At 67.3% G+C, this 26,463-nt stretch overlaps 11 protein-coding genes across 11 annotated transcripts; 4 read left to right on the top strand and 7 right to left on the bottom strand.

The window, feature by feature from the left end:
- Positions 1–240: 240 nt before the first annotated feature.
- RHOBADRAFT_10194 (uncharacterized protein) lies at positions 241–1,851 on the top strand (the record flags this gene model as incomplete). Its single annotated transcript, XM_018411981.1, has 7 exons — positions 241–300; positions 380–508; positions 737–925; positions 1,019–1,236; positions 1,306–1,331; positions 1,408–1,666; positions 1,749–1,851. Coding segments are annotated over 7 exons (984 nt in total), but the record flags the coding sequence as incomplete, so codon positions are not given.
- Positions 1,852–2,136: 285 nt separating this feature from the next.
- On the bottom strand, positions 2,137–2,713 carry RHOBADRAFT_66135 (uncharacterized protein; the record flags this gene model as incomplete). Its single annotated transcript, XM_018418874.1, has 2 exons — positions 2,137–2,374; positions 2,443–2,713. A coding segment is annotated over one exon (255 nt), but the record flags the coding sequence as incomplete, so codon positions are not given.
- Positions 2,714–3,127: 414 nt separating this feature from the next.
- RHOBADRAFT_42316 (uncharacterized protein) lies at positions 3,128–5,940 on the bottom strand (the record flags this gene model as incomplete). Its single annotated transcript, XM_018414043.1, has 12 exons — positions 3,128–3,298; positions 3,369–3,887; positions 3,962–4,266; positions 4,397–4,413; positions 4,475–4,516; positions 4,577–4,671; positions 4,734–4,854; positions 4,903–4,945; positions 5,013–5,131; positions 5,204–5,220; positions 5,288–5,688; positions 5,760–5,940. 12 exons carry the CDS (start codon positions 5,938–5,940, stop codon positions 3,128–3,130), a joined length of 2,031 nt encoding a protein of 676 aa, XP_018273154.1.
- A 618-nt stretch (positions 5,941–6,558) lies between these two features.
- RHOBADRAFT_52059 (uncharacterized protein) lies at positions 6,559–7,909 on the top strand (the record flags this gene model as incomplete). Its single annotated transcript, XM_018416152.1, has 9 exons — positions 6,559–6,643; positions 6,713–6,769; positions 6,836–6,949; positions 7,017–7,049; positions 7,131–7,201; positions 7,292–7,436; positions 7,505–7,513; positions 7,584–7,663; positions 7,733–7,909. 8 exons carry the CDS (start codon positions 6,559–6,561, stop codon positions 7,643–7,645), a joined length of 576 nt encoding a protein of 191 aa, XP_018273153.1. The 3' UTR covers positions 7,646–7,663; positions 7,733–7,909.
- A 195-nt stretch (positions 7,910–8,104) lies between these two features.
- On the bottom strand, positions 8,105–10,784 carry RHOBADRAFT_52058 (uncharacterized protein; the record flags this gene model as incomplete). The annotated part of the gene is made up of 11 exons (XM_018416151.1): positions 10,296–10,784; positions 9,802–10,224; positions 9,498–9,524; positions 9,182–9,371; positions 9,070–9,114; positions 8,957–8,986; positions 8,773–8,883; positions 8,647–8,691; positions 8,559–8,589; positions 8,240–8,491; positions 8,105–8,162 (listed from the first exon to the last, which is right to left on the bottom strand). The coding sequence occupies exons 1-11, from the start codon at positions 10,692–10,694 to the stop codon at positions 8,105–8,107; spliced, it is 1,611 nt and encodes a 536-aa protein (XP_018273152.1). The 5' UTR covers positions 10,695–10,784.
- A 673-nt stretch (positions 10,785–11,457) lies between these two features.
- Positions 11,458–12,368, bottom strand: RHOBADRAFT_52057 (uncharacterized protein; the record flags this gene model as incomplete). Its single annotated transcript, XM_018416150.1, has 2 exons — positions 11,458–11,907; positions 11,976–12,368. 2 exons carry the CDS (start codon positions 12,366–12,368, stop codon positions 11,458–11,460), a joined length of 843 nt encoding a protein of 280 aa, XP_018273151.1.
- Positions 12,369–12,856: 488 nt separating this feature from the next.
- Positions 12,857–14,871, bottom strand: RHOBADRAFT_52056 (uncharacterized protein; the record flags this gene model as incomplete). Its single annotated transcript, XM_018416149.1, has 5 exons — positions 12,857–13,119; positions 13,199–14,057; positions 14,132–14,363; positions 14,468–14,714; positions 14,790–14,871. 5 exons carry the CDS (start codon positions 14,869–14,871, stop codon positions 12,983–12,985), a joined length of 1,557 nt encoding a protein of 518 aa, XP_018273150.1. The 3' UTR covers positions 12,857–12,982.
- Positions 14,872–15,258: 387 nt separating this feature from the next.
- Positions 15,259–19,135, bottom strand: RHOBADRAFT_48134 (uncharacterized protein; the record flags this gene model as incomplete). Its single annotated transcript, XM_018415095.1, has 12 exons — positions 15,259–15,382; positions 15,459–16,544; positions 16,631–16,912; positions 16,995–17,716; positions 17,791–17,896; positions 17,964–18,065; positions 18,155–18,284; positions 18,356–18,549; positions 18,616–18,724; positions 18,794–18,824; positions 18,908–19,001; positions 19,106–19,135. 12 exons carry the CDS (start codon positions 19,133–19,135, stop codon positions 15,296–15,298), a joined length of 2,973 nt encoding a protein of 990 aa, XP_018273149.1. The 3' UTR covers positions 15,259–15,295.
- Positions 19,136–19,517: 382 nt separating this feature from the next.
- Positions 19,518–20,998, bottom strand: RHOBADRAFT_52054 (uncharacterized protein; the record flags this gene model as incomplete). Its single annotated transcript, XM_018416148.1, has 8 exons — positions 19,518–19,593; positions 19,670–19,747; positions 19,814–19,871; positions 19,954–20,034; positions 20,133–20,236; positions 20,311–20,365; positions 20,427–20,659; positions 20,745–20,998. 8 exons carry the CDS (start codon positions 20,996–20,998, stop codon positions 19,554–19,556), a joined length of 903 nt encoding a protein of 300 aa, XP_018273148.1. The 3' UTR covers positions 19,518–19,553.
- A 178-nt stretch (positions 20,999–21,176) lies between these two features.
- Positions 21,177–23,685, top strand: RHOBADRAFT_52053 (uncharacterized protein; the record flags this gene model as incomplete). The annotated part of the gene is made up of 9 exons (XM_018416147.1): positions 21,177–21,247; positions 21,313–21,412; positions 21,486–21,649; positions 21,713–22,494; positions 22,573–22,620; positions 22,691–22,895; positions 22,966–23,029; positions 23,158–23,279; positions 23,357–23,685. 9 exons carry the CDS (start codon positions 21,177–21,179, stop codon positions 23,649–23,651), a joined length of 1,851 nt encoding a protein of 616 aa, XP_018273147.1. The 3' UTR covers positions 23,652–23,685.
- Positions 23,686–23,951: 266 nt separating this feature from the next.
- Positions 23,952–26,445, top strand: RHOBADRAFT_52052 (uncharacterized protein; the record flags this gene model as incomplete). The annotated part of the gene is made up of 9 exons (XM_018416146.1): positions 23,952–24,022; positions 24,098–24,197; positions 24,261–24,424; positions 24,527–25,308; positions 25,390–25,437; positions 25,506–25,710; positions 25,776–25,839; positions 25,970–26,091; positions 26,169–26,445. 9 exons carry the CDS (start codon positions 23,952–23,954, stop codon positions 26,443–26,445), a joined length of 1,833 nt encoding a protein of 610 aa, XP_018273146.1.
- Between the last annotated feature and the right edge of the window lie 18 nt (positions 26,446–26,463).

Raw genomic sequence — 26,463 nt, 5'->3', positions numbered from 1 at the left:
TCGTGCGGATCGGTCGCTCGCGCTCTCTCTCTCTCTTCTTCTTGTGCTTCTCGCTACGTGCAGCTCGCTTCGACGCTTCCCTTTTGCGCTTCTCGCACTCCCTGTGCGCGCTCGACCCTCCCTCGCTCGGGCCTCTTTCCGCCTCGCCGACTTCCCCCCTCGTCGTCCCTCGCGGCCTCGACGGCCATGCCCAGCGTCGACACCGGCCTCACCATCACGCCTCTCGAGCACTCGGCCGGCTTCGGCGCGTCCGTCTCGGGCGTCGACCTCAACCAGCTCTCGCGCGAGGACTTCAAGGAGGTGCGTCGTCCTCCTCTTCCCTCTCCCCTCCTCTCCTTTCCTCCCGTCCGAGCGACCTGACCCTCGAGCACCCCCCCAGATCGAGTACGCCCTGTACAAGTACCGCCTGCTCGTCGTGCGCGATCAGCCCGACCTGCGCCCCGAGTCGCAGTACCGGATCAACTGCCTGTTCGACCCGGACGCGACAGGCAAGCATGGGGTGCGTCGCGTCGCCTCGCCTCCCTCTCTCTCGTCGTCGTGAGGACGGCGAACTGACGGTATTGGTCGTGCGGTCGTGCAGCATGGCGACGCCAAGGAGGTCATGAAGGAGTTCAAGGGCAAGGTGCGCCTCCCCCTCGTTCTCTCCTCCCTCGTTCCTCCCTCGCATCGTCAGCAACCTTCCTCTCGTCGTCGACATCCCTTTAACCTTGCCTGCCACGCCGCCGTCCCCTCGCAGAAGAACCTCACGGGCGGCCTTCCCTCGGTCCCGGACTGCGAGATGGTGCGCATCGTCGGCCGCGGCACGCTCCCCGCCGGTCACTACGGCACGACCGAGCCGATGGAGCTCAAGGCCGGGTCGCACCAGGCGTGGCACAAGACGCCGTTGAGCGACGACGAGCTCGCGAGCGGCGACACGAGGTTCTCGGTGCGTCCTCGAGTCCCGCAGAACGGACCCTCCCTCTCTCTCCCCTTCTCCGTCGAGGACGAGTGACTGACCATGCCCTCGATCCCTGCGCAGCGCTGGCACCAAGATGCGCAGTACAAGCCGGGCAACCACACGGCGCGCGTGACCACCATCTACGCGCACACGCTCCCGCACGGGCCCGACGTCAAGATCCGGTGGGACGACGGCTCGGGCTTAACGATGAGCGCCCAGCCCGGCCGCACGGCGTTCATGGACGCGACGAAGATGTACGAGGCGCTGAGCGACGAGGACAAGCGGTGGGTCGACCACAGGTGCGCTCGCCTCTCGCTCGCTCTCGTCGCCTTGCGGGTGCCGGCACTGACTCTCCTTTACTCTCACAGCCTCGTCGAGTACGCTCCCTCGCCTTGTGAGTCCTCGTTCGCCCGAGCACCTCGTCGTGTGGGTCCGAGCGGGGCCTGACCTTGTCGCCGTCCACCTCGCAGACGAGTTCATCATCAACTGCAAAGGCCTCTCGAACGGCTTTGGCATCTCGTCCGACGACCTCGAGACGCCGATCGAGGACCTGCCGCTCCCCGAGTCGCAGGCCGAGCGCCTCCCGCTCGTGTGGCTCAACCCGGTCACGGGCGAGAAGGCGCTCCAGTTTCACCAGATCATCGTGCGCAAGATCCACTACCGCACGAGCGACGACGGCGAGTACCGCGTCATCGACGACTTGCGCGAGGTGCGCAAGATGCTCGACGAGTGCGTCCCGGCCCTTCCTCTCGTTCCGTCGCTCGGACCCCTTCCTGACCTTGTCCTCCCGCGCGCCCGTCGTCCCTCGCAGCCTGCAGCGCCCGTTCCTCACGCCGTCGAACGTGCTCGTCGCGCCTCAAGAGCAGGGTGACCTCGCCATCTGGCTCAACCGCGCGTGCCGGCACTCGCCCGTCGAGTACCCGTCCTCGTACGGCCCTCGGCGCGTCCTCTCTCTCTCTTTCCCTCTTTCCCTCTTTCCCTTTCCCTCTCTCTCTTTCTCTCTCCCTCTTCTCTCTCTCTCTCTCTCTGACAGACAGTCACTGACCTGGCTCGTCACTCTCCCTCAGAGTCATGCACCAGTGCCACCTCCAGGGCAGCGACCCGGTCGACAAGCCGTGGCCGATCGACGGCCAGCCCAACCCGCTCGGCCTCGTCAAGCCTGCCGCGGCACTCTCTGCGTGACGAGCGAGTCCGAGATTGTCTAGAACCGGAACTGGATTGACAAATCGTCCTCGTACTCCCTCTGCCAGTCCGCTCTGCCGTCCTCGCCGACGGTTCCTGACGTGTGCGACGACTCGAGAGTCTCCTGAGAGCGCGAGAAATGTGCCGAGAGATTGCTGGACCTCGATGGCGGGACGAGTCGACTCGGGTTGAGCGCGGCACGGTCGTTGGAGGCGCATGAGAGGCGGTCGAGGACACGGCGGCTCGTGCGCTCGGCTGCGGGCTCGAAGTCAGCGGGAGTCCCGTGCTGCTCCAGGAATCAGGGAGAGAAGCAGACGACGGACCTGCCTTGGTCCACAGCTACCCGCCCTCGACGTTCGACGGCCGCTTCGCCTCCAGGCAGACCCGCCAGCGCGACCCACTCGGCGCACGCCGCCCACTCAGCTCCCCTTGGACTTGGCCGCAGGTGGTTGACGCGCAGTGGTGCGGCTCTTGGAGGTGGTCGCACGGCGGTAGAGGCCGACCAGGGCGGTGACGAGCGCGAGGAGGAGCGGCCAGGCGAGGTCGACGACGGGTTGGTACCAGGCTGTGGCGCAGCACGCGCACGGCATCTCGAGCTTGAGCAGACCGCACTGAGCCTGGACGCGACTGCAGAGCGGAGCGAACGCGAGCAGGCCGGCGAGGAGCAATCGCGTCGACCAGCGAGGCCGCACTCTCTCTGCAGCTGCAAGCGGTGCTGAGGAGCTCAGGCCGAGACCGTGGCTGCATCGAGCTGCGCCTGCGCTCCTCAGAGCAGTGTGCTGCCTCGCTTTCCTGCTCTCGGTTTCTCATCAGGCGGGCGCTTTCGCGGGCTCGCTCGACTGCTCTAGGCAGCGCACGACGGACGAGACGACTCAAAAAGATAGTTGCAATTGCGAGAGAGGTACGAGGAACAAGCGGACGAGGCGACGAGGAGGGTTCAAGCGGCGGTCAAGCGAGGGAGAGAGAGGCGCGGGCGCGGTCGGCGGCGCCGAGTCGCGTGGGCGCACGTTAAGCGACGGGGGCGTCGGCGGTGGCGGTCATTGTCGTCGAGGGGAGGGAAGGAGAGGACGATGGAGGCGAGTCGGTTGAGGTCGAGAGGCGGATCGCGGGCGTGGCAGCTAGCGTGTGGACGCCGTCGGACGCGTAGAGGTCGTAGTGGGCCGTGCAGGCGTGATAGACCTGGGTCGAGGAAGGTGTCAGTCATTGCTGCACAGCTGAAGAGAGAGACCGAGAGGACGTCGCGACGCACCATCTCGCTCCAGGACAAGGAAGTGCTTTTGACGACCACGCGAAGGTGGGACCTCCTCGCGGATCTCGGGAGCGCAGCGTCACAACCGTGACACTCAAAGACGGGGCCGAGCTCCTCGAGCTTGGCGATACTCGACCGGTGGTTGGGCAGGCCGGCGCGCTTGAGCACGGCGAGCTGCTCCTGCACGAGTCGGACCGACGGCGCTTGGAAGAGGCCGTCGAAGCTAGTGTATCCACCCGACCCGCAGTACTTGTCGAGCATGGGCACGATGTCGGAGTACGGGACGAGGGTCGCCCGCACGCCCGAGCTGATGCCGATGAACGTGGCGACCGCCTGCGAGAGGAGCGCGTCGAGCTCGGCCTCGTCGACGCCGTCGGCCGTGTCGCCAAAGTCGAGGAAGCCAACAGGACCGTACATGTACATGCGGCTGTACAGCTGGCGGCGCCGGTCAAAGCTGCCGAGGTCGGCCTCGAAGAACAGGGCGCCCGTCGGCTTGAGCGGCGCCTCGGGTTTCTTGAGCTTGTCGACGAGGCTGCTGTCGCTCAGGGCGCCACCCGGACTAAAGGGCCGACCAGACCACGCGCGTAGACGACCTTGAGCACCCTGCGCGCAGTGACAAGGTCGACGAGGATGGACGGGAGGGCGGCCTGCCACTGCTCGTCCGAGACGACGTCGCCCTCGGGCACCCACAGGCTCTCGACGCTCGGCAGGAGGCGAAAGTTGGACCAGGACGGGAACGACAGGCCGGGCTCGTCATCGCCGGTCGAGCGCATGATCGAGTAACGGAGCTTGAGCGCGTCGTGACGACGCCAGATCCGCGAAACGCGCTCGAGGTCGAGGCGCGCAGCACGGCGGCGATCGGCGTCGATGATGATAGTCGGCAACAGAACGTTCCAGTCTGCGGAAGAGGGAGAGAGGGCGAGTCAGGCTGGTTGATCATGGGCCTCGGCGCGCAGAGGCGGACTTGCCCTCGTCCGAAAGCTGCTCTGACAGCGTCGGCTTGGCGATGATCTCGGTGATGGGCGAACTGGAGCTGAGGGCGATGCTGCGTCGGGTCGATGGGTCAGTAAGGCACGCCGGAAATCGAGGCGGGCGAGAGGACGCACTCGGCGTCGGCGAAACCCATGGAGAGGAGCTTCTGCTTGACGCTGCGGGAAGAGGAGTCAGGGCCGCACTCAAAAGGATGAGTGAGACAGAAGGGCACGCACAGGGCTTTGCGGTTGCGCAGGGCGTGCGCGGCGGCGTACGCCTCCTCGCGAGCCGACGGCGTCGCGCCGTCCCACTCGGCGAGTGTTGCAGCGTCCTGGGCAGAGACAAGGTGACGTCAGGAGCCTGTCGAAGAAGTAGAGAGAGCGAGGGACGCACCTCCTGCACGAGCTTGACGAGGCGCACGCGGTCGACGACGTGTTTCCCGACGAGGTCGTGCGAGGTCGGGTCGGCGTTCAAGATCTCGTCCTCGGGCCGGCGTGTGCGCCGGGGGATGTCGCTCGCGTGGGCGTAGTGCACGTTGTCGTCGCCGCGCTCGAGCTAGTACAGGCAGTCACTCGCAGCGCGCAGTTGCGGCAGGCAGTAATGGTCTGCGGCACCAGGTTCGAGGTCAATTTGGCGCTCGACGAGAGAGGCGAGGGAGTGAGGGGGACGCACGGTCGATTGTGGCACTGTGGCTCTTGCCCGAATGCAAGGTGAAGAAGCTGCAGGCGAGCGCGAGCTTGTGGACGTGGACGGCGGGTTCCTGAAGCCGCAGGTCGCCTTTGCGCACGAGGCTGCGGGCGCAAAGGCGCGTCAGTGAGACGAAAGAGGCACGACGAGAACCCGGGGAGCGGGCGAGGACGCACTTGGCGCGCTCGCAGGGCTGCAGGACGACGACGAGTCAGTGGTCGGGCGCGCAAAGAGAGGAGGAGAGGAGGAGCGGGACGCACCTTACACCAGCGGATCCGGAGCGCATAGTCGACGATGACGGCCCGACCGCGGCCGCACAGGTGGCAGTTGCGGTCGAACACGAGCGACGCGAGCTGCATCTCGGAGAGGTCGGACGCCTCGAGCTCGGGAAAGTCGACGTTGCGGCGGACGGCGGCCCAGATCGGGGCGGCCGAACGACGGGCGAACAGGTTGTGCATAAGCTTGTTGGTGCGCGACATGGCGAGGAGGGTCGGCGGGTCGGTGTGCTGAGCGACCTCGACGAGGAGGTCGAGCGGCATGGCGAGGAACGCCGACAGCTTGCCCTTCTTGCCCTTGACCCTTGCGGTGCCCTTGACCTTGGTCGTGCTTGAGGTGGTGCGGCGCTTCTTGGCGGCAGGCTGCGCGTCCTGCTCGTCGTCGTCTGCGGGCACAGGTAGGGAGAGGGAGGGGTCAGGAGGGGGTCGCTGGACCAGGGGCTGGGTGTGGACGCACCTTGCGCCTGCGTGTTGTCCTTGTCGCCGTCGTCCTTGCCGCGCTTGCCCGCCTGCGAGAGGCTGTTGCTCGAGCCGGCGTCCTCCTGCTCGTGGTCGTCGCGCTCGCGCTCAGGGCGAGCGACCGTGTCGGCAGTGTCGCGGGTAGCGTCGGTTGTCGCTCGCAGCTGATGCGAGGCCATAGCAGCTGCTCGCTCGCTGGAGCGGAGTGTCGGTGAGAGCTCGAGGAGGAGCCGGCTCTGACGAGGAGAGGCGTCGAGGTTGGTGACCGGCGACACGCTCCCTCAGCAGCTGCGGCTAGGCTAGAGCGCTCCAGAGCTTCTGTGCTGTGCCCTTGAGCTTTTGCGCGCCGGCGCTGCGCCTCTCTGGCGAGCGAGCGCCCCTGTCGCCTCCTGTCGCATCCTCATCAGCGGACCGCGTCGTCCTCGTCGCATACACTCTCTGGACCGTTGCGCGCGTGTGCACTGAGCTCTGAGCAGTGCTCGAGGGACCTGTGCCGCGCGACCGTCAACTTTGCGCGAGCCCGTGGCTGGCTCGCCTCTGCTTCTCCTCGTCCCTCTCCTCGCACCCGCTCGACCGGCTTGCGTTTGCCCGGCTGGCTTTCTCTCGCTCGCCCGAATCGACGAGCTACTCGATTGGGGGCGTTTCCTCGAGGTGCGCAGGAGGCTGACGGAGCAAGTCCGCGGGGATGAGCCGACACCGAGGAGCTTGGGTCGGGAGGCGACGACGAGGGCCAGCGTCGGGCGCCCGCCTCTCTCCCTCCTTCCTCTCACTCTTCCTCACTCTCCCTCACTCGAGCCATGGTCAACTCGCTCGCCCTCGTCCTCGCCTCTCTCGCCCTCGGCCTCGTGTCGACCGTGACGGCAGCTCCCGTCGTCGCTCAAGGTGCGCCCTCTCGTCCTCCCACTCTCTCTCCCTAGACCGTGACACTGACGACTTCTCTCCCGCACGCAGAGCACCCCGACGTCGACCTCGCCAAGCGCTCGCCCGACCTGCTCTGGGCCCTCGACGGTGCGTCCCTCCCCCTCTCGTCCCCGTCTACGCGCGCTGACCTCCCCTCGCCTCTCCCACTCGCAGACCTCGACTACGGCTACTACGGCTGGCGCGGCGGGTGGAAGAGGGACCTCGACGGCCACCCGAACGCCGAGGGCCTCGTCAAGCGCGACTCGTTCCCGATCGAGGAGCGTGACGGTGCGTCCCACTCTCTTCCTCGCTCTCGCCCTCGCCCGTCCCTGACGCTCTCCCTCCTCTCTCGCAGTGCACCCGGCCGAGCTCGAGAAGCGCCAGTTCGGTTCGTCCCTCTCTCCTCCTCCTCCTCCTCGTCGACGACCTTCTCAATCGAGAGCTGACCCGTCCCCTCACGCGTTCACAGGTGGCTACGGCGGCGGCTACGGCGGCTACGGGTACGACCGCTCGAGCTACAACTCGGGCTACTACGGCGCAGTCGGCGGCGGCTACTCGAGCGGCTAATCGTCGCGCGGCGGCGGCGGCCGTCTCGTCGGCGGCGGCTTCTACAAGCGCGACCTTGATCAGGCCACGACCGACGACCTCGCCAAGCGCTCCGACTCGCCCGACCTCGAGGCGCGCGCCGTCGAGCCGGTCGAGGCCGCAGCCGAGCCCGCCAACGCCGCCGTCGCCGAGCCGGTCGATGCGGCCGCTCAGCCCGCCGAGGCCTACCGTGCGTCCTCGCCCTCTCCCTCTCTCTCTCCTTCGCACCTCGACTGACCGTACCTCTTCGCCTCGCAGCCTACTACGGTGCGCCCGCTCCCCTCCTCCTCCTCTCGCCTCGCCGTCCTGACGGCTCTCGCCCACCTCCCTCTCGCAGGCTACCGCCCGTGGCACTACCGCCCTTACCGCCCGTACCGCCCGTACCGCTACGGCTGGTAGACGAGCCAGCTCTCGCGCGTGCGTCCCCTCCTCCCTCCCTGTCTCTCTCTTCCGACCTCACTGACTCGCTCTCGACGGCGCTCGCAGGCGACCTTCTCCCGAACACCTCTCTCCCACTCTCTTTCTCTCTCCTCGTCGTGTAGCTTGACCTTTCGACCGCGGACTGTCGCCCTCGTCGTTCCCCTCCTTCCCTCCTTTTGTGCTCTCCCTTCCCTCGTGCTGTAGCCCCTTGCCGCGCGCTGCAACAGACGTTCGCTTTGTCCAATCGTCGCGCTCTCGATAGGTGCAGCTCCTCAGACGAGAGCCAGCGAGAGTGACCGGAATGCGAGAGCAGGAGAGCGCACAGCTTGACGGCGCCTGCACGAGCCGAGAGCTTGCCCGCGCTCGCTCTTCTCTTCCTCTCTGAGCGGGACGTTGAGACGAGAGCAAGAAGGTGCGACGATGCAGGAGAGGGGGAAGCTACGGCAGAGGGAGGGAGAGGAGGGAGGGAAGAAGGGGCCAAAGCGTCGAGGAGAGCCTGCGGACGAGGAAGCTCGTCAGTACGAGGGGCATCGAGAGGCAGAGAGAGACAGAGAGAGAGTCACCGCCGTCCACCTCAAGCCCTCGCCCTCGCCGCCGCAGTCGGACCCGCCCCTTGCCCCCCTCCCACCGCAGCCCCAGCCGTCGCCGCGCCTCCCTCGCCGCCCGAGTCCGGCCCCGTCGGCTGCGCGTCGCCGACAAAGGCCGCCGTGTCGATCGGGAGCGCGCCCATCTTTGTCCGACAGGTCGGGCAGGTCGATGCCGAGCGCGGCGAGGTCGGACGGGTTGGCCGACGACGAGTCGCTCGAGGTCGACGAGCACGAGTTGCTGCGGCGCGGTGAGGTTGGTCAGCTCTGTGGGCGTTGGAGGGGAGGAAAGAGGGCAGGGAGCGCACCCGTTGCGGTCGCGGTCGTCCTTGTCGTAGCCTGACGAGGAGGAGGGTCAGTGCGTCGGTGACGAGACGGAGAGAGACGCGAGCGCACCGTTGCGGTCGTAGCCCTGGGCGTTGTAGCCGTCCCTGTCGTACCCTGCGTGGCACGAGAGAGCGTCAGGGCTGACCGAGAGGGAACGGACCGGCTCGCCAAAAGAGAGAGAGAGAGAGGACGGACCGAGCGCGTTGAAGCCGTCCTTGTTCCTGCCGGCGAGGTTGTAGCCCTGCGAGTCGTAGCCGTCCTTGTCGAGCGCGTACGTGCCGTTGAGCTTGCCCGCCTTGTCGAGGCCTGCGGGCAAGTGCGACGAAAAGGTCAGATCGCTTGACGGCGAGGAAGGCGAGGGAGGGACCGAGAGACGCACCGTCGCGGTTCAGGCCTTGCACGTTGAAGCCTGTAGAGCTCCAAGAGAAGGTCAAATCGAGTCCAACTCACAGTGGGCAGGACTCGCGCTAGACGAGCGACAAAAGGACCCACCGTTTCTGCCGAAGCCGTCCTGGTCGAGGCCGTCGCCATCGTACCCTGTCGTCGCGAATCAGTCAGTGTCTTGCTCGGAGAAAGGTGCTAGAGAGAGAGAGAGAGGACGCACCGGCACGATCGCGGCCATTGGCAGCAAAGCCGTCGCCGTCGTACGAGACGCAGCCGCTCGAGTCGGCGGGCGAGGTCGAGAGGGACGAGGTCGAGGCGCCGGAGCCGTCGTCGACAGCTTGAGGGAAGGGCACGGCGAGAACCGAGAGCGAGAGGGCGAAGAAGAGGGTGGCGAGGAGGAAGCGGCGCATCTGCGAGGGAGGGTCGAAAGAGGTCAGTGCGGTACCGCCGTGACGAGGCCGAGCGACAAGACGGACCTCGTCGGCGGGTCGAGAGTGCGAGGTGATGGGGAGAGGGAGAGAGGAAGAGAGGCGCACCGAGTTGAGCTGCTCCGAGGCCGGCGACTGCGCACGGCCACGAGACGATCGAGAGCAGGTGCGGCTCGGACCTCGACAGCTGCTCGGTCGACAACGCGAGGCCGTATACGACGACTCGACGAGGGTACAGGCCGCCTCCGGGTCGGCTCGCGAGGGAGCGAGAGGCGAGAGAGGTCGAAGGAGAGGCGGACGAGGAGGCGCAGCGGGCGACGCTGCAGCGGCGACGCCGACGACGAGACAACAAGCGTCCATTGCAGTCCCTCCCGCTCAAGCTCCACTACCACTCCGTTTCCGCCATCGTCACGAGCTTCCACCTCGGCTCGAGCTTGGCGAGCGGGACCTTCTCAAACTCGCGCTCCTTGCAGCGCACGGCCCTGCCGCTGCTGGCGGCCCTCGTGCCCGCGTTGGCGATGAAGCCGTCGGTGACATTGACAAGGTCGAGGTGCATCGTCGACACGAGGCGGCGAAAGCGCTGCTTGGCCCCGGCCGGGATGGCGAACGAGACGTCGACGACGACTTGGCCGTCGGCGCACACGTCGCCGCCACACGCAGCGTGCATCGCGAGGCCATCGTCCTCGTCGGAAGGCGGTCCGGGCAGCGAGATCATCATCGACGTGTCGGGCGACGACCAGTGCGAGGCTGGCGGGTAGTTGTCGGGCGCGGCGCGGAAGATCGGGACGTCGAAAGGCAGAGCGAGGCCGAAGACCGAGAGCATGATGTCTGCTGCCTGTGGGTGAAGTCTGGTCAATGAACTGGACGAGATTGAGCACGAGAGACTCGGGGAACAGACTGGCGCACTTGTCGAGCTGCCGAGTCTTCGAGGCCCTCGAAGCCGAAGAGTTCGACGCCGCACCTGGACAGGACGTCGCTCCACTTGAGCTTCTCGGCAGACACTCCTGGAGCACGCCCACTCTCGCACAGGTAGCACTCGACCTGCCGAAACTCGGCCTCGCGCAACTCGAGGTCGACGAGCTTGTGCCGCACGACGCCCCAGATCTCGAGTGGAACCATCTCGACCGCCGACTGCGACATGTCCTGCGACGTTGCCACGGCGAGCTGGCCCTTGCGCTTGCGGAGCGCGACGAGGTCGAGGAACGCGAACGGGCCTTGAAGCCTCGGCCATGCAGCGACGGCGTACAGGAGCGACTCAGTTGTGACCGTGATACCGTAGGCGAGGAAGGCGTTCGCCTCGGCCATGCTGGGCGGGCGAAGCAAAGGCGAGGGCGAGAGGGAGGGCGTGCGAGAGCGCGAGTCGGAGAACGGCGCTGAGGCGGGAGACCGGGTCGGCGGCAGCGGCAGCTGCGGGCTGTGGCGGGGGGTCAGTCCCTGCCTACGCACGGGTAGAGTCGAGGGAAGGTGTGCGCACCTGCTACAGCGAGTTGATGAGGGAGGACGACCGAGTTCCTTCGAGACGACCGATGACGGCGATGATGCCACGGCGACCCTGGGCGATAGCTGCGCGACTGGACGGGTCACGAGTACTAGTTCAGGCTCGCACGAGCTCTGCAGCTCAGCCCAGGAGCGCGAGCCGGTGAGGTAGTGGACGACGAGCGAGGCGCGAGTTGCGGAGGACAACGCAAGCCCGCGAGCGTCTCGCAGCTCGTGCAAGCGCTCGCGCAGGGTCTGGGAGCTGTGCAGGAATGTCTGCGAGCACCTCGCTTGAGCCTCGGCCGAAGCCTTCCTCGCCTCACGGTCGCCTCGAGCCTGCTTCGCTCTCTGCTCGCGGTCCAGCTCGAGGCCGCGCTTGTGCTGCAGGTCATGCTCGCTCGAGTAGCTCGATCTGCTGTCGGCAGGTGCGCGCCGAAGATGCACGAACAAAGCCAGAAGGCGAGCCCGAGCGAGAGAGAAGAGGCGCGGCGAGGGCAACTCGAGTGCGCTGACTAGCGGAAGCGACGCGGAACTCGAGGCAGGCGACGACGCAGGAACAACAAGCACTCGTTGCAAGCCCTCCCAGCCTCCACTACCATCTCGTCGTCGCCATCGCCATGAACTTCCATCTCGGCTTGAGCGCGTCGACCGAGATCTCCTTGAACTTGCGCTCCTCGCGGCGCACGTCCTTGACGCGCTCGGCGCTGCTGGTCCCGGCGTTAACGACCGTGCCGTCCGACACGTAGACGGGCTGAAGGTGCATAGTCGACACGAGGCTGCGAAAGCGCTGCTTGGCGTCCGGCGGCGTCGAGAGCGAGATGTCGACGATGGCCTGCCCGTCGGGAGCGTGGTCGCCGCCGCACTCGACGTGAAGGCCGAATGTGTCGGTCTCGGCGTCGGCAGGCCCGGGGAGCGAGATCATGGTCGCCGTGTTGGGGTCCGAGGCGTGGGTGAACGAGTCGTCGGCTCGGAGCGGGTCCGCCCGGATCGGAACGAGTGTCGGCAGGGCGAGTCCAAAGGCCTGCACCAAGTCTCTTGCGGCCTGCGTACATGCTGAGCATCAGTGAGAAGTAGGGCGAGTCGCAGGCGCGGGATAATAGAGAGACGGACCTGAGGATCACCTGCGAGACCTTCAAAGATCGTGCCGTAGGGGTCGCAGGACCGAGGCACCTCGTCCCACTTGAGCGTCTCCGCGTTGACGCCGCCAGTCCGGCACTCGTAGCACAGGAGGCTGTCGACGTGCTCGATCTCGGCCGCCCTCAGCTCGAGGTCGACGACCTTGTGCCGCACGACGTCCCACACCTCGATCGGGATCGCCTCGACAGGCGAGCGCGGTGCGCCCCTCGCGTTGGTCGCGACGAGCGTGCCCTTGCGCTTGCGGAGCGCGACGAGGTCGAGGAACGCGAACGGGCCCTGGAGCTTTGGCCACGCGGCGACGGCGTACAGGACCGACTCGGTCGTGACCGTGATGCCGTAGGCGACGTACGCATGCGAGTCGCACATGATGACGAGAAGAAGAAGCCGCGGCGGTGGGAGAAGAGGACGCGTGGGCGAGAGAGAGGGCAAGTCGGACGAGGGCGGGGAGGAGGGAGGAGCGAGCACGAGTCGGCGGCACCTGCGGGCTGTCCGAGTGGGTCAGCCGGTGCAAACACAGTAAGAGAGTCGAGTGAGAGTGTGCGCACCTGCTGCAGCGCGTTGGCGAGAGACAAAGACCGAGTTCCTTCGAGGCGAGCTGATGACGACGACAGGTCCACAGCGGCTCTGGGCGCGCGACAGGCACTTGACGGCGGGCCGTAAGGCTGTAGAAGCACGCTCGCTGGATGGGCAGCCCGCACGAGCTGTGAGCGTGGAGTGGAGAAGAGCAAAAGCGGGTCGCGCTGGTGCGACGAGGAGAAGGCCTCGCGCTCGCCGTCTCTCGCGTGCCGGCTCTTTCTCGCCGTGCAGAGCAGTCCGGGACTCACTCGATGGTCTCACAGTGCGACAAGAGCAGAGACGAGGAACAACGACAAGTTGACGCGCCGCAGAGAGCACGATGGCGGAAGCAGAGGCAGCTACAAAGGGGACGACGACGACGACCGCCGCGAACGAGCGCAACCTGGAAACACCTCCCGAGCCTCTCACCTCGCGCGCCGACCGAGCGCGTCGACGCTCCCTCGGCCCCACCGCGAGCTCCAGCTCGAGTCGCTCGCCGTTGACGAACGGCCGAGGTCCTCGAGCGCGTGCCACGCGTCCGTCATGTCCTCGCCGTACCACTCTGCATGGGTAGAAGAGAGTCAGTCGAGTCCCGAGCGTTGGGAGAGAAGAGGAGGGAGTAGGAGAGAGCGACGACGCACCGTCCTCGATGTCCTCGCGCGCGAGCCCGTTGATGACGACCTGCACGCCCTTGTCCTCGCAAGCTTGGAGCACCTCCCACCGCTCCTCCTCGCTCCACAGCGCCTGAAGCTCCCACGCATCGAGCGTGAGCTGCTCGAGCCTCCTGCGGCGGGCGCCGCCCGCGCTCCCCGACGACGACGACGACGAGGCCGACGGCGCCGGGAGCGTCGCGACGGCGCGCTTGACGATGTCGTGCGAGAACGAGGGGCAGCACAGGGTGATGAGTGAGAGGGACGGGAGGGCGACGAGCTGGACGAGGAGGGTGTCGGGGAACAGGGTGTCGCTGCTGAGGGTGAACGACGCGAGGTTGACGAGCGGGGCGAGGATGGCGCTGTCGAGCGGGGCGGACGCCGACGCCGGGTCGAGGTCGTCGAGGTCGAGGGCGAGGTACAGGCACTCGAGGGTCGGGCCGACGAACGCGCACACGTGCTCGAGGACGTCCTTGGTGAGGCCGGTGCACGTCGACAGGTTGAGGACGCGCAGGGACGCCAGCGAGTCGCCGAGGAGCCACAGGAGCGTCGCGCCGCTCAGGTCGGTCGAAACGAGGTTGAGCTCGACGAGGCGGTACGTCGGCATGGGCGGGACCGGGCGCAGGAGGAGCGCGCCGGAGAACAAGCGCGGGTACGTCGAGTAGCCCGACAGGGTGAGCGACCGCAGCGTCGACCACTGCTGCAGCAGGCCGGGCAGAACGTCGACGTCGGCCGTACCGCGCAACCGCCGCCGCGGGCCGAACGGGCCGTAACTCGGGCTCGCGGCGGCGTACAGGCGGACCTCCTCCATCGGGAGTGCGCGCAGCGCGCCGAAGAACTTGCGGCGAGTCTGCGAGAGGCTCGGCGACGAGTGAGTGCCGGCGCGTCGGACAGCTCTGGCGAGAGAGAGCTGAGGCGCCGCACCTTGTCGCTGAGCGGGACGTGCAGGAGGTTGAGCGTCTTGACGCAGAGCGCGAGGCGCAGGATGCCGGCCGCCCGGCGGAACGTCTCGTTGAGGCGGATGTCGTACGTGCTGCACGGGTTGGCGAGGTCGAAGTGCTGCATGGCGCTGCGCAGCTCTGGGCGCGAGTCGACGACGTGCCGAAGACGCTTGACCGCCTCGGGCGAGTTGATGTAGATGTTCTGGCTGAAGAGGCTGCGAGCAGATGAAGCGTGTCAGACCGGCTTCGACATACCTGCGGACCCTCCTAGAGCGGATGTGCTCGAGAAAAGGTCGGAGAAGGAGAGAAGTCGACGCACATTCTCCTCGCCGGCGTCGACCACGACCTGCACACGAGCGCCGCGCTCTTGAGCGTCTCCGAGTCGTCGACCCACCGCTGCGTCGCTCGAAACACGATCTCGAGAACCTCCTCGGGCACGACGAGCGGGTCACGCGGTGCCGGCTGCTCCTCGAGGGCGTCGGCGAACGAGGCGTCGTCGTCGTCCGAGCCAAAGTCGCTCGAGCAGGTCGAGGTCGCGTCCGAGTCGTCGAGCTCGTAGATCGGATCTGTTTCGGGTGTATCGGCGGTCAGCTCGTGCGTGCGAGGAGAGGGAGAGAGTGGGAGGAGGCGAGCTGACGCACATCCAGACGGGAGCGGCGACGAGACCTCCTTGAGCTTGGCCGTGACGGCCGACCCAGAGCGGCGGTCGACAAAGAGCGCCATGGCTGCTGCACGGCGTGCCCCGAGGGCTGTGGGTCGACAGGGACGAGGGGCTCGGCTTGTCGGAGTGGGGGCGGGGCGACGAGGGTCGACGAGGCTGGCGCAGGGCGGCGAGGCGACAGGTGCAGGCAGGCGAGTCGAGAAGTGCGCGCAAGCTCGAAGGCGGGTCGGCTTGCTGTGCGCAGCGAGACGAGGAGGAGCCGACTTTCTCTTCCCCGCCTCCTCACCTCGACCGACGCCTCGTCGCGCCGCAGCCTTGCTCGCCCTCGCCCGAGACAAGGGTCCATCTCGGTCCATTCATCGCACTCGTATCTGCGAGAGCCAAAGCTGAAGCGAGCCGCGCTTGCGGGAGCCACTCTCGCTCGCTCGAGCCCTCTCTCCCCGGACGACGACGACGACGAGCCGACTGCATTGCGCACGAGCTCCCTCACTTGCCCGACAGCGACGCGACGAGCACCTTGAGCACGGCCTGCGAGACGGCCTCGTTGGTCGTGCGGACCGTGAGGCGGCACAGCTGCGAGAGGGGGAGAGAGTGGCTCGTCAGGTCCCGCTTGCGACGAGAGGAGCGAGAGAGAGAGAAAGGGACGCACCTTGGCCTCGGCGTTGGGCTCGACGCGAAGCAGGCACCCGACCTTGCCGCCGTTGCTCATGTGGAGCACGCCCGCGGCGACGACGTTGTTCGGGTTGGGGTCGATGCCGTCGAGGACGCCGAGTCTTGCGCCGCCGACGACCCGGCGGTTCTTCTCGGCGTCGACGACGCCCGAGCCCGGGAGCGGAAAGATCTGCTGCGCCTCGCGCGGCGCGCCGCCAATCTGCTTCCACCGCTCGAAGAAGGCGGCCGCGTCGAGCTTGACCGGCTCGACAAACTTGGTCGGCCACACGGGGAGGCGCAGGGTGAGGGTCTGGAGGGACCCGGCGAGGTACGAAATGTGGAGGAGCGGCGGGTGCGCAAACAGGTCCTTGCATTCGACGTGCACGAGCTGCTGGACCTGCGAGAGGGCGCTGATGTGGGGCGTCGGGATCTTGGGCAGCGTCACCTTGAGCGCCTCGCGCTCGGCGTCGTCGCCGTGCACCGTGACCGTCGCCGTGAACGACTCGAGCGCGACGGGCACCTTGTTGCCAAAGTAGAGCGCGACGCGCCCGAGGTGCCCGTGAAACTCGCACTTGACGCCGACCTGGAGCTGCGCGTCCTCCCACAGGACGCCCTCCGAGTTGTATACGAGCCGCGACAGCCACCGGTCGGCGCCGTGCGTCACCTGCTGCTTGGCGCGCGGCGTCGGCGCTGCTGCTGCTGAGCTCGAGCCGGCGCCGGCGCCCGTCGGCGTCGCGAGGAGCGGCTTGGTGGCCGTCACCGGCGACGACGCTGCTGCCGCCGTAGCCGGCGAGCGCACCTCGCTCGGCGATGCCGGGCCCATCGACTCGCCGCCGCCGCCGCCGAGGTCGAGCCCGAGCAAGTCGTCCGCGATCGTGCCGCTGCCCAACGGCGCCTGCCCGCCGCCCGCCGCCGTCCCGCTCCCGAGCGCCTCGTGCGTCGCGGCGTGCCCGTCGCGGCCCTTGCGGCGGCCGAACGCGCCGTACCGTGCCGCGTCCTGGCCCTGGTTGACCTCCTTGCCGCCGATGTACCACGTGCGCTTGTCGTGCGTGTCGCCCGTCTTCTTGATGAGCCGGCTCAGGAGCTGCGCGTCGTGGTCAAGCACCCTATCAGTGACCGTGCCTCTTGGGAGGCAGGGGCGGAGAGAGGGAGAGAGATCGAGGGACGCACAGCACTCTCGCGCTCCGAGAAGGGCGGCATCTCATCGACGACGACCTGGAGGAGCTCCTCGTCGGGCAAGTTGGCGATGGCGAGGTACTCGCACGCGCGCTGCTGCAGCTCGGCGTCGAGCAGGCGCGAGCTCTTGTCGAACGCGGCGATGAGCTCGTGCCGGATCTCGGGGAACAGGTTGAGCCACTTGAAGTAGGTCGTCAGGAGGAGCGCCTTGGTCGGGTTGGCGCACTGCGGCTGGCGCGAGTTGAGGAGGTGGAACTGCTCGATCGGGCTGCGGCCCTGTGGACGACGACGAAGGAGGAGGTGAGCTCCAGGACGCCGGGCGTGAAGGGGGGCCAGAGAGAGGGAGAGCAGGACGCACCGGCTCGTCGGCGACGAGGTGGCCGTACTCGCCGAGGATGTAGGCCGCGACCTTGATCAGGTTCTCGTGGACGGTCGGCTTGAGGAGGACCTCGAACACGCGCCTCGCGGCGTACTCCTGCAGCTCCTCGGTGTTGGTGACGATCTGGACGATGCGGTACCACACCTCGTCGCCGACGTGGTCGCCGGCCGTGCTCATGAGCGTCAGGATCGTGTCGAGGTACCACTCGTAGTCGGTCGCAAACTTTTCGGTGAGGATGGCCACCTTGAGCACCATCTCCTCGCGCAGGGTGTAGTCGGCGACGACGAGGTACTTGAGGAGCTCGCCGACGATCGCCTTCGAGTTGGACGTGTCGCACATCGAGTACAGGAGGTCGAGGCCGCGCCGCCGCACCGAGATGTCCTTGTCGCGCAGGCTCTGGGTGATGGTCGCCTGGTGCTTCTTGATCGCGTCGAGGTTGTCGCTCCTCGCGGCGAGGTGCGCCATCGTGTCGAGGCCGAGGTACCGCACGTTGGTCTCCTTGGACAGGATGAAGCGCCCGAGGAGGTGCGCCGCCTGCTGCACCACGGCCGACTCGGTGTCGAGGTGGATCGCGAGGTTGATGGCCTCGAACAGGACGGCGTTCTGCGCATTGTTCTGCTGCACGTTGCGGTGCTGGTCGCCCGAGTTCTTGAGGATGCGCTCGAGGACGTTGTGCAGGACGAGGCGCAGGGTCGGGTCGTCTGTAACGGTCAGGGCTCGAGGGGGTCAGAGCGCGCACGACGAGGCTCGAGACGGGCGGGAGGGGGGGACGCACCAGACGGCGGGTAGTACTGGAGCAGGCGCAGCAGCTTGACCTGGAGCCACGGGATCGGGATCTTGTAGTAGACGTAGTCGGGCGAGATCTCGCCCTGCAGGACGATCTGCGAGCGTTGGACGACGAGTCAGACCGAGGCGCGCGGTGCGAGAGAGAGGCGCAGGAGGACGCACCTTGCTCAAGCGGTTGACGGCCTTCTGGTAGCAGATGCTGAACGCCTCGAGGTTGTCCTGCGCGAGGGCCAGGACGAGGCTCGCGACGGCGACGACGACGCCCTGCAGGAAAGAGAAACGCTCGTGAGTCCGACTGCGACCGCCAAGGCCGACAGAAAAGGCGAGGGAGAGCGAGAGAGAGCGGGACGCACGAGGTCCGAGTCGTCGAGGATCGAGACGATGCGCAGGGCCCAGTCGGCGGCAGGTATGACCTCGGGGTGCTTGCGGTACAGGCGCAGGAGCGTCAGGGCCGCCTTCTTCTTGACGAACGACTTGGACGTCCTGCGGGCGCGCATTCCCTCGGTCAGGTCTAGGTCGCACGAGAGAGAGAGGGGCGGAAACGAGGGACGCACGGGCTGATGAGCAACCGGTGCACGTCGGGCGCGAGCGCCTCGGCCATGTCGGGCCCTCCCACGTTGGCGATGGCGTGCAGCGCGAGGCAGTTGGTCGTCTCGTTCATCTCGTCGAGGTCCTTGCGGATCGAGTTGACGACGAGGCGCACAATGTCCGAGTTTTCGTGCATGAGGAGCGTGAGGGCGAGGTAGCCCTGTTGTGCGTCGGGAAGAGCGTTAGGACGGGCGGGATGGATGAGGCGGAGAACAGGGCGGCGCACGATCTGTTTCTCCGAGTACTTGGTCGACGAGATGAGGTTGACGGCCTCCATGTGGCCAATGTCGACCGGGTAGCCGAGGATGGACGTAAAGATGATCTTCGAGATGTACCTGCGGCGCACGGAGCTCGTCAGTAGCGGCACTGACAAGCACAAGGGGGCGTCGTCGTGAGGGTCGTACTTCTTCTTCTGCCGCCCGTCGAGGTTGCCGTCTGCGCACGCGAGGAATGCGAGGGTGAGCCGAGGTCGGCGCCGAGAGGAGGGGGAAGGGGGGGCTGAAGGTCGGGGGGCGCACCCTTGAACTTTTGGCGGATGTGGGCCATCTCCTTGTTGATGCGCTTCTCCTCGAGCTCGCGCACCCTGCACGCGCGCAGGTCGGCGATGTATTGCTGTCCGCACGGGGAGGGAGGCGAGCGAGAGAGCGAGAGGGAGGGGAGGGTCAGGTTCGGTCCGGGCGTGAGCGCAGTCGTGAGAGAGCGAGTCTTGGACGCACCGTGAGACCACGCATGTCGTCCTTGACCATGATGAAGGCGGGGCGGTCGCGTCGGGGTGCTGTGGGGGAACGACGAGAGAAGCGAGGTGTTGGCGGCACTGCTGTTGAGCGGTACGCGTATGCTGCTTGTAGAAGGGCTCGCCGGTGGCCTTGTAGCAGTACTGCCTCAGCCAGTGAGGAGGGCGGGTGACGAGGGGAGGAGGTGCGAGAGGGGACGACGACGACGGCTTTCCCCTCCTCCGCCCTACCACCTCGCGGTCGTGCAGCGTGTGCTCGCCTTGCCTTGCATCAGCCCTCTCCTGGCTCCTCGCAGACGCGCGCTACGCCACCTCCAGACCTCGAGGCAACCTCCTCGTCCTCCTCCCTCGCTCGTCCTCGGCTTCCTTTCTCTCGCTCGCCCGCTCGCACCAGAGACGCTGTACTGCACTCTGTGTTGCACCAATCGGCTCTATTGTCCCCTGTACACCGGCTTGCGCTTCTCGGCGAACCTGCACGACCGCCCTCGAGCGGGTCAGCTCCGGAGCTGCTCCAGGAAAGAGAGAGGGACGGCGCTGGTGGACGCACGCGCGCAGGCCCTCGAGCCGGTCCTCGGTCTGCAGGATCGTCTGGTATGCGAGGCGCTCGACGTCCAGGCCCGACTCGCTGCGGACGAGCGGGCAAGGAGTGAGTCGGTGTCGGTGGAGGAGGGCGAGGAGGGAAAGGACGTACAGGTCTGCCTCGGCGCCGACGTCGATGGCGACCTTGGCGGCGCGTAGTGCGAGAGGGCCTGTGAGCGTCCCCACAACCACTATCAGTCTCTCGTGCGCCTGCGCGCGCTCGAGCCGAACAAGGGAGAGGGGACGACACACCGGCCTCGAGCATCTCCCGCACGACCTCCTCGGCCTTGTCGCTTGCGCTCTGGCCCTTGTCCGACACATAGTTGACGATCCCTGCGTACAACGCTCGAGTCGGTCAGCTGCCGAGCCCTGCGCGCTCGCGGCGCCGGGACAAGAGCACGAGAGGAGGGAAAGGAGAGAGCCGTGCGCACCGAGCTGCAGCGCCTCGTGCGCGTCCATGACCTTTGCGCGGAAGATGAGGTCCTTGGCGCGCGATGTCCCGATCAGGCGCGACAGGCGCTGCGTGCCGCCGGCTCTGCGGGAGCGGGCGCGCGAGCGAGTCAGTCGACGGGCGAGAGGGGGAAGGGAGGGATGGACGAGAGGACGGACCCGGGGATGATGGCGAGGCGCGTTTCGGGCAGGCCGAGCTTGGTGACGGACGAGCCTGTCGCAGGAGAGAAAAAGGTCGGTCTCGGTGTGAAAGAGAGAGAGAGAGCCTCACGCACCTGCGACGCGAAAGTCGCACGCGAGCGCGAGTTCGAGCCCGCCGCCGAGGGCGGGCCCGTCGACGGCGGCAATGGTCGGCACGGGCAGGTCTGCGAGCTCGCCGAGGAGGCGGCGCAGGTTGTACAGGAACCGGGCCACGTCGAGCTGCGACATGGCCTTGCGCTCCTTGAGGTCGGCGCCGGCGCAGAACGCGCTCGGGACGGCCGAGCGCAGGACGAGCGCGCGGGTCGAGCTGCGGGCATGCCGTGCGAAGGTGAGCTCTCGTTCGTGCTCGTGTGCGAGGAGGTGGGAGAGTGTGGGAGGACGGCAAGCCGCACCCGTCAAAGCGGACCTCCTCGACGAGCTGGCGGAGCGAATCGACGAGGGCGACGCTGAGGGCGTTCTTGGCCTGGGGCCGGTTGAGCTCGAGGAAGGTGAGGCCGCCCTCTGCGCGGACGAGCGTGGCCTGCGGTGCTGGTGCTGGTGCAGCCGAGAGGTGTCGGCTCAAGTGGGGGACGAGGATGGCGGCGGCGGGAGGAGCGCGGGCGGCGAGGAGAGTGCGGGTCGTGGTCGGTGCGATGCGGCTGAGCATGGTGAGCTGCAACTGTGTGAGCTTGGTCGAGCGGGTGAGTGAGGGTGGGCGGTGCGAGCTTCGTCCGGCTCGTCGGCGCCCGGGCGTCGAATCGCCCGGCGCGGGGAACCTGTCGCTCTACTTCTTTCGCTCCTCTCTCCCTCTCGCTACACCACCGCATCGCTGCGACCCGCTCAATATGGCCTACGTTCCGCCAGAGCCAATGCGGTCCGTCCAGCAGTGCAACGACCTCATGCAGCAACCTGGATCGTGAGCCCGCTCCTCCTCCTCCTCGTCCGGCTTCGCGAACGCTCACCCTCGCCTACGCAATGCAGGCCCTTCATCACCGACACCCTCACGATCGGCAAGCGTCGAGTGCGCGCCTACCGCAACCTGCCCGCATCGGTCCGGGACCTCTGGCTCGCTTCCGCCGAGGTGCGTTCTCTCTCGCGTTGAGCCTCTCGACCTCCCTCCTCGATCCCGTACTGACCCCCAGACTCTCTCACAGACCTTTGCAAAGCGCGAGTACCTCGTGTACGAGAACGAGCGCCTCACGTACGCCGACGCGCACGAGCGGGTCCTGCGCCTCGCCTCGCTTCTGCATGCTCGCGGCGTCAAGAAGGGCGACCGCGTCGCCATCGCCATGCGCAACGTTCCCGAGTGGGCCGTCTCGTGCGCCGACTCCTCTGCCTCGACGTCGAGGCGCCTCACTGACTCAAAAAAGCGCGCCTGCAGCTGGTGGGCTTGCCACCTCCTCGGCGGCATCGGCGTCGCCGTCAACGCGTGGCTCACGCCCGAGGCGTTCTACCACTGCGTCTCGGTCACGACCCCGGTGGCCCTCATCGTCGACGCCGAGCGCGCCGGGATCCTGTGCCCCAAGGTGTCGGACCTGCGCTCGCTCGGCTGCAACACGTTCCTCGTCGCGCGCTCGGCCGCGCCGCCCTCTGGCTTTGAGCCGTTTGTCGACGCGCTCGCGCGCCACGAGCCGCGCGAGTTCCCGCGCCCGGACCTGTCGCCCGACGACGACGCCGTCATCTTCTTCACGTCGGGCACGACCAGCTTGCCCAAGGGCGTCCTGTCGACCCAGCGCCAGTACCTGAGCAACCGGTGGAACACGGCGAGTGGCAAGGTGCGCGCCGTCCTGCGCAAAGGCGGCGACATCCCCGTTCCCGACCCAAAGGCGCCTCCTCCGTCGGTCCTCCTCACGGTCCCGCTCTTCCACGTCATGGGCAACCACTCGTTCCTCGTGTCGCTCACGGTCGGGGGGGGCAAGATCGTCCTCATGCACAAGTTCTCGCCTTCGCTCGGCGCCCAGCTCGTCGTCAAGGAGGGCATCACGAACGCGTCGGGCGTCCCGAACCAGGTCTCGGCGCTCCTCGAGGAGCTGCCGCCCAACGCCGAGGGCGTCAAGCTCGAGACGCTGAGTTACGGTGGCGGGGCGCCGAGCTCGAGGCTGCCCGAGGAGGTGCGGCGCAGGTTGCCCAACGCGTTGACGAGCCAGGGGTACGGCTTGACCGGTGCGTCCTCCATCTCTCCCTCTCTCGCTCGCACTCCTTGTTCTCTCACTGACTGTCTCTCGTCCACACTCCTCGCAGAGGTCAACTCGGTCGCGACCGCTTTTGCCGGTGACGACTACCTCGCACGTGCGCTTTGACCCTTTCTCCTCCTCCCTCCCGCGCACGGTCTCGCTGACTCTCCCCCTCTCCCCTGCAGGCCCGACCTCGTGCGGCCTCGCGCCTCCCGCCGTCGACCTCAAGATCATCCCGCCCTCGGCCCCCATGCCCGTCTCGGCCGCCCCGGCGCTCAAGCCTCGCGAGGTCGGCGAGATCTGCATCCACGGCCCGAACGTCGCCAAGGGCTACTGGCGCGACGAGGAGGCGACGCGTAAGGCGTTCGACGACGAGGGCTGGTTCAGGTCGTGCGTCGTCTCGTTTCGCTCTGTCGCCTCGAGGGGAAAGGCGCGGCACTGACCGTCCGACTGCGCGCAGGGGCGACCTCGGCTATGTCGACGAGGAGGGTTTCCTGTTCATCGCCGACCGGGCCAAGGACATTGTGCGTCTCTCCTTCTCTCTCTCTCTCTCGGCCTCGAGAAGTGGCAGAGCCTCACTGACCACCTCCTCGCCCTCCCTCTCCCCTTCTCCTCCTCGACGCCTCCCTCGACGCCTTCGTCTCGCTCTCAGATCATCCGCAGCGGCGAGAACATCTCGTCCGTCCAGGTCGAGAACGCCCTGTTCGCGCACGACGCCGTGCGCGAGGTGGCCGTCGTCCCTGTGCCGTGCGAGGTCCACGGCGAGCAAGTCGCGTGCGTCCCTCTCTCTCTCTCTTCTCTCCCAGCCTCCCTCCTTCGACTCGACCCTGACCTCTCCCTCGGACCCGCAGCGCCGTCGTCGTCCTCCATCCCTCGACGCACCCGTCCCGCTCCTCGTCCGCGCGCCAACCTCCCCCGACAGAGGCCGCCCTGCGCAGCATCGCCGCGTCGTCCCTCCCCCGACACGCCGTCCCCGCGCTCGTCATCCTCGTCGAGGTCGGCGCCGAGGAGGAAGGCCTGCCCAAGAACGGCACGGGCAAGGTCGTCAAGGGCGAGGTCAAGCAGGTCGCGGCCGCCGAGTGGGAGAAGCGAGGGCTGGGCAAGAAGCCGGCGCGCAAGGAGGAGCAGGCGAGGGCCAAGCTGTAGAGATAGATCGTGACTGCAAAGAGCCGCTGTGCACCACGAGGAGCGCATCCCTTGCGAGAGAGAGAGAGAGCGTGCACGGTCCGGCTTTCGTCGAGAAACCGTCCGCTTTTTCGTCCCCGCTTGCCGCGAGAGTTGCTCACGAGGCGCGAGGGGCGCGAGCGAGCCGAACGGAAGGGGCCTGAGGCCTGGGTACGGACCGAAACCCGGGGGACCACTTCCGCCGGCTTCACTCGAGAGTGGGGAAGCGGTTCGGTTCGTCGCCTCTCTCTCCTTCACCACCGCATCGTGCGAGCTACGAGCATGAGCTACGTCCCGCCTGAGCCTGTGCGCTCCATTGAGGAGTGCGACGCCATCTTGCAGTCGCCGCAGTCGTGAGCCCCTCCTCCTTCTCCTCGAGCTCTCGGCCGCGTGACCCCGTCCGGCTCACCTCTCTGCCCGCGCGACAGGCCTCTCGTCACCGACACCATCACGATCGGCAAGCGTCGAGTGCGCGTGTACCGCAACTTGCCCGCGTCGATCCGGGACATGTGGCTCACGTCCGTCGAGGTGCGCTCTCTCGCTCTCACGCTCGCGCCTGTGAACCCCCGACTGACCTCCTCCGTCCTGCAGGCGTTCGCCAAGCGCGAGTACTTGATCTACGAGAACGAGCGGCTCACGTACGCCGACGCGCAAGAGCGCGCGGTCCGCCTCGCGTCGCTCCTTCACGCTCGCGGCGTCAAAAAGGGCGACCGCGTCGCCATCGCCATGCGCAACATCCCCGAGTGGGCCATCACGTGCGTCGACTACGCACGACTCTCTCTTGTGCCGTCGAGGAGACGTCGGTCGTCGTTCCTGCACGTCGAGCGCAGACTCACAGACCTTCTTTTCCCTCGCAGCTGGTGGGCCTGTCAGCTCCTCGGTGCCGTCGCCGTCGCCGTCAACGCCTGGCTCACGCCCGAGGCTTTCTACCACTGCGTCTCGATCACGACCCCGACGGCGGTCTTTGTCGACGCCGAGCGAGCCGAGGTCCTCCAGCCGAAAGTTGGCGACCTGCGCTCGCTCGGGTGCCGCACTTTCCTCGTCGCGCGCTCGACGACCCTTCCAGCAGGCTTCGAGTCGTTCGTCGACGCGCTCAAGGCCCACACGTCGGTCGACTTTCCGCGATCCGAGATCCTGCCCGAGGACGACGCGTGCATCTTCTTCACGTCGGGCACGACGAGCTTGCCCAAGGGCGTCCTGTCGACGCATCGCCAGTACCTCAGCAACATGTTCAACTCGGCGTGCAGCGGTGCTCGGGCCCTCCTGCGCAAGGGCGAGACCCTTCCGGCGCCGGACCCGAACGCGCCGCAGCTCTCGGTCCTCCTCGTCGTCCCGCTCTTCCACGCCATGGGCAACCACTCGTTCCTCGGGCCCGTGTCGGCCATGGGCGGCAAGATCGTCCTCATGCGCAAGTTCTCGCCGTCTCTCGGCGCCCAGCTCGTCGTCAAGGAGGGCATCACGAACGCGAGCGGCGTGCCGAGCCAGGTCTCGCAGCTGCTCGAGGAGATCCCGCACGATGCCGAGGGCGTCAAGCTCGAGACGTTGAGCTACGGTGGCGGGCCGCCGAGCTCGAGGCTGCCGGAGCAGCTGAGGACGAGGCTGCCCAACGCCCTCATGGCCCAGGGTTACGGCTTGACCGGTGCGTCGCTCGTCCTTTTCTCTTCCTCTCTCTCTCTCGTTTCGAACGCCGTCCCTGACCTCGGCCGTGCGTCGCTCGCAGAGGTCAACTCGGCGGCGACCGTCTTTGCCGGCGACGACTACCTCGCCCGTGCGCTTTGACCCCTTCCCCTCGGCCCACCCAGCGCCCTCTCACTCGCTCTCCCCCTTTTCTCGCAGGCCCAACCTCGTGCGGCCTCCCAGCTCTCGCCGTCGACATCAAGATCATCCCGCCGACCGCGCCGATGCCTATCTCGTCGGCGCCGGCGCTCAAGCCTCGCGAGGTTGGCGAGGTCTGCATCCACGGCCCGAACGTCTCGCAGGGCTACTGGCGCGACGAGGAGGCGACGCGCAAGGCGTTCGACGACGAGGGGTGGTTCAGGTCGTGCGTCGTCTCGTTCACTCTCTCTAGAGGGGGAAGAAGAGGCCTGACTGCTCCACCGCGCGCAGGGGCGATCTGGGTTACGTGGACGAGGAGGGCTTCCTCTACATCTCGGACCGGGCCAAGGACATTGTGCGTCCCTCCTTCTCTCTATCCCGGAGGCCAGAACCGGCCGAGTCTGACTGACACCCTTTCGGCCCTCGTCCTCCCTCTCCCCTTCTCCTCCACGACGCCTCCCTCGACGCCTTCCTCTCGCTCGCAGATCATCCGCAGCGGCGAGAACATCTCGTCGGTCCAGGTCGAGAACGCCCTGTTCGCGCACGACGCCGTGCGCGAGGTGGCCGTCGTCCCTGTGCCGTGCGAGGTTCACGGCGAGCAAGTCGCGTGCGTCTCTCTCTCTCACTCTTCTCTCCCAGCCTCCCTCCTTCGACCCGACCCTGACCTCTTTCTCGTTCCCACAGCGCCGTCGTCGTCCTCCATCCCTCGACCCACCCGTCCCGCTCCTCATCCGCCCGCCAACCTCCCCCGACCGAGGCCGCCCTGCGCAGCATCGCCGCCTCGTCCCTCCCCCGACACGCCGTCCCCGCGCTCGTCATTCTCATCGAAGTCGGCGCCGAGGAAGAAGGTCTGCCCAAGAACGCGACGGGCAAAGTCGTCAAGGGCGACGTCAAGAAGCTCGCGACGGCAGAGTGGGAGAAGCGAGGTTTGGGCAAGAAGCCGCCGAGGGCCAAGCTGTAGAGCGAGCGTCTCTCTCTC

Source organism: Rhodotorula graminis (genome assembly GCF_001329695.1).
Source record: "Rhodotorula graminis WP1 unplaced genomic scaffold RHOBAscaffold_3, whole genome shotgun sequence".
NCBI lineage: Eukaryota > Fungi > Basidiomycota > Microbotryomycetes > Sporidiobolales > Sporidiobolaceae > Rhodotorula > Rhodotorula graminis.
Note: the sequence above shows the minus strand (reverse complement) of the source record. Positions and strands in the feature narration are given on the sequence as shown.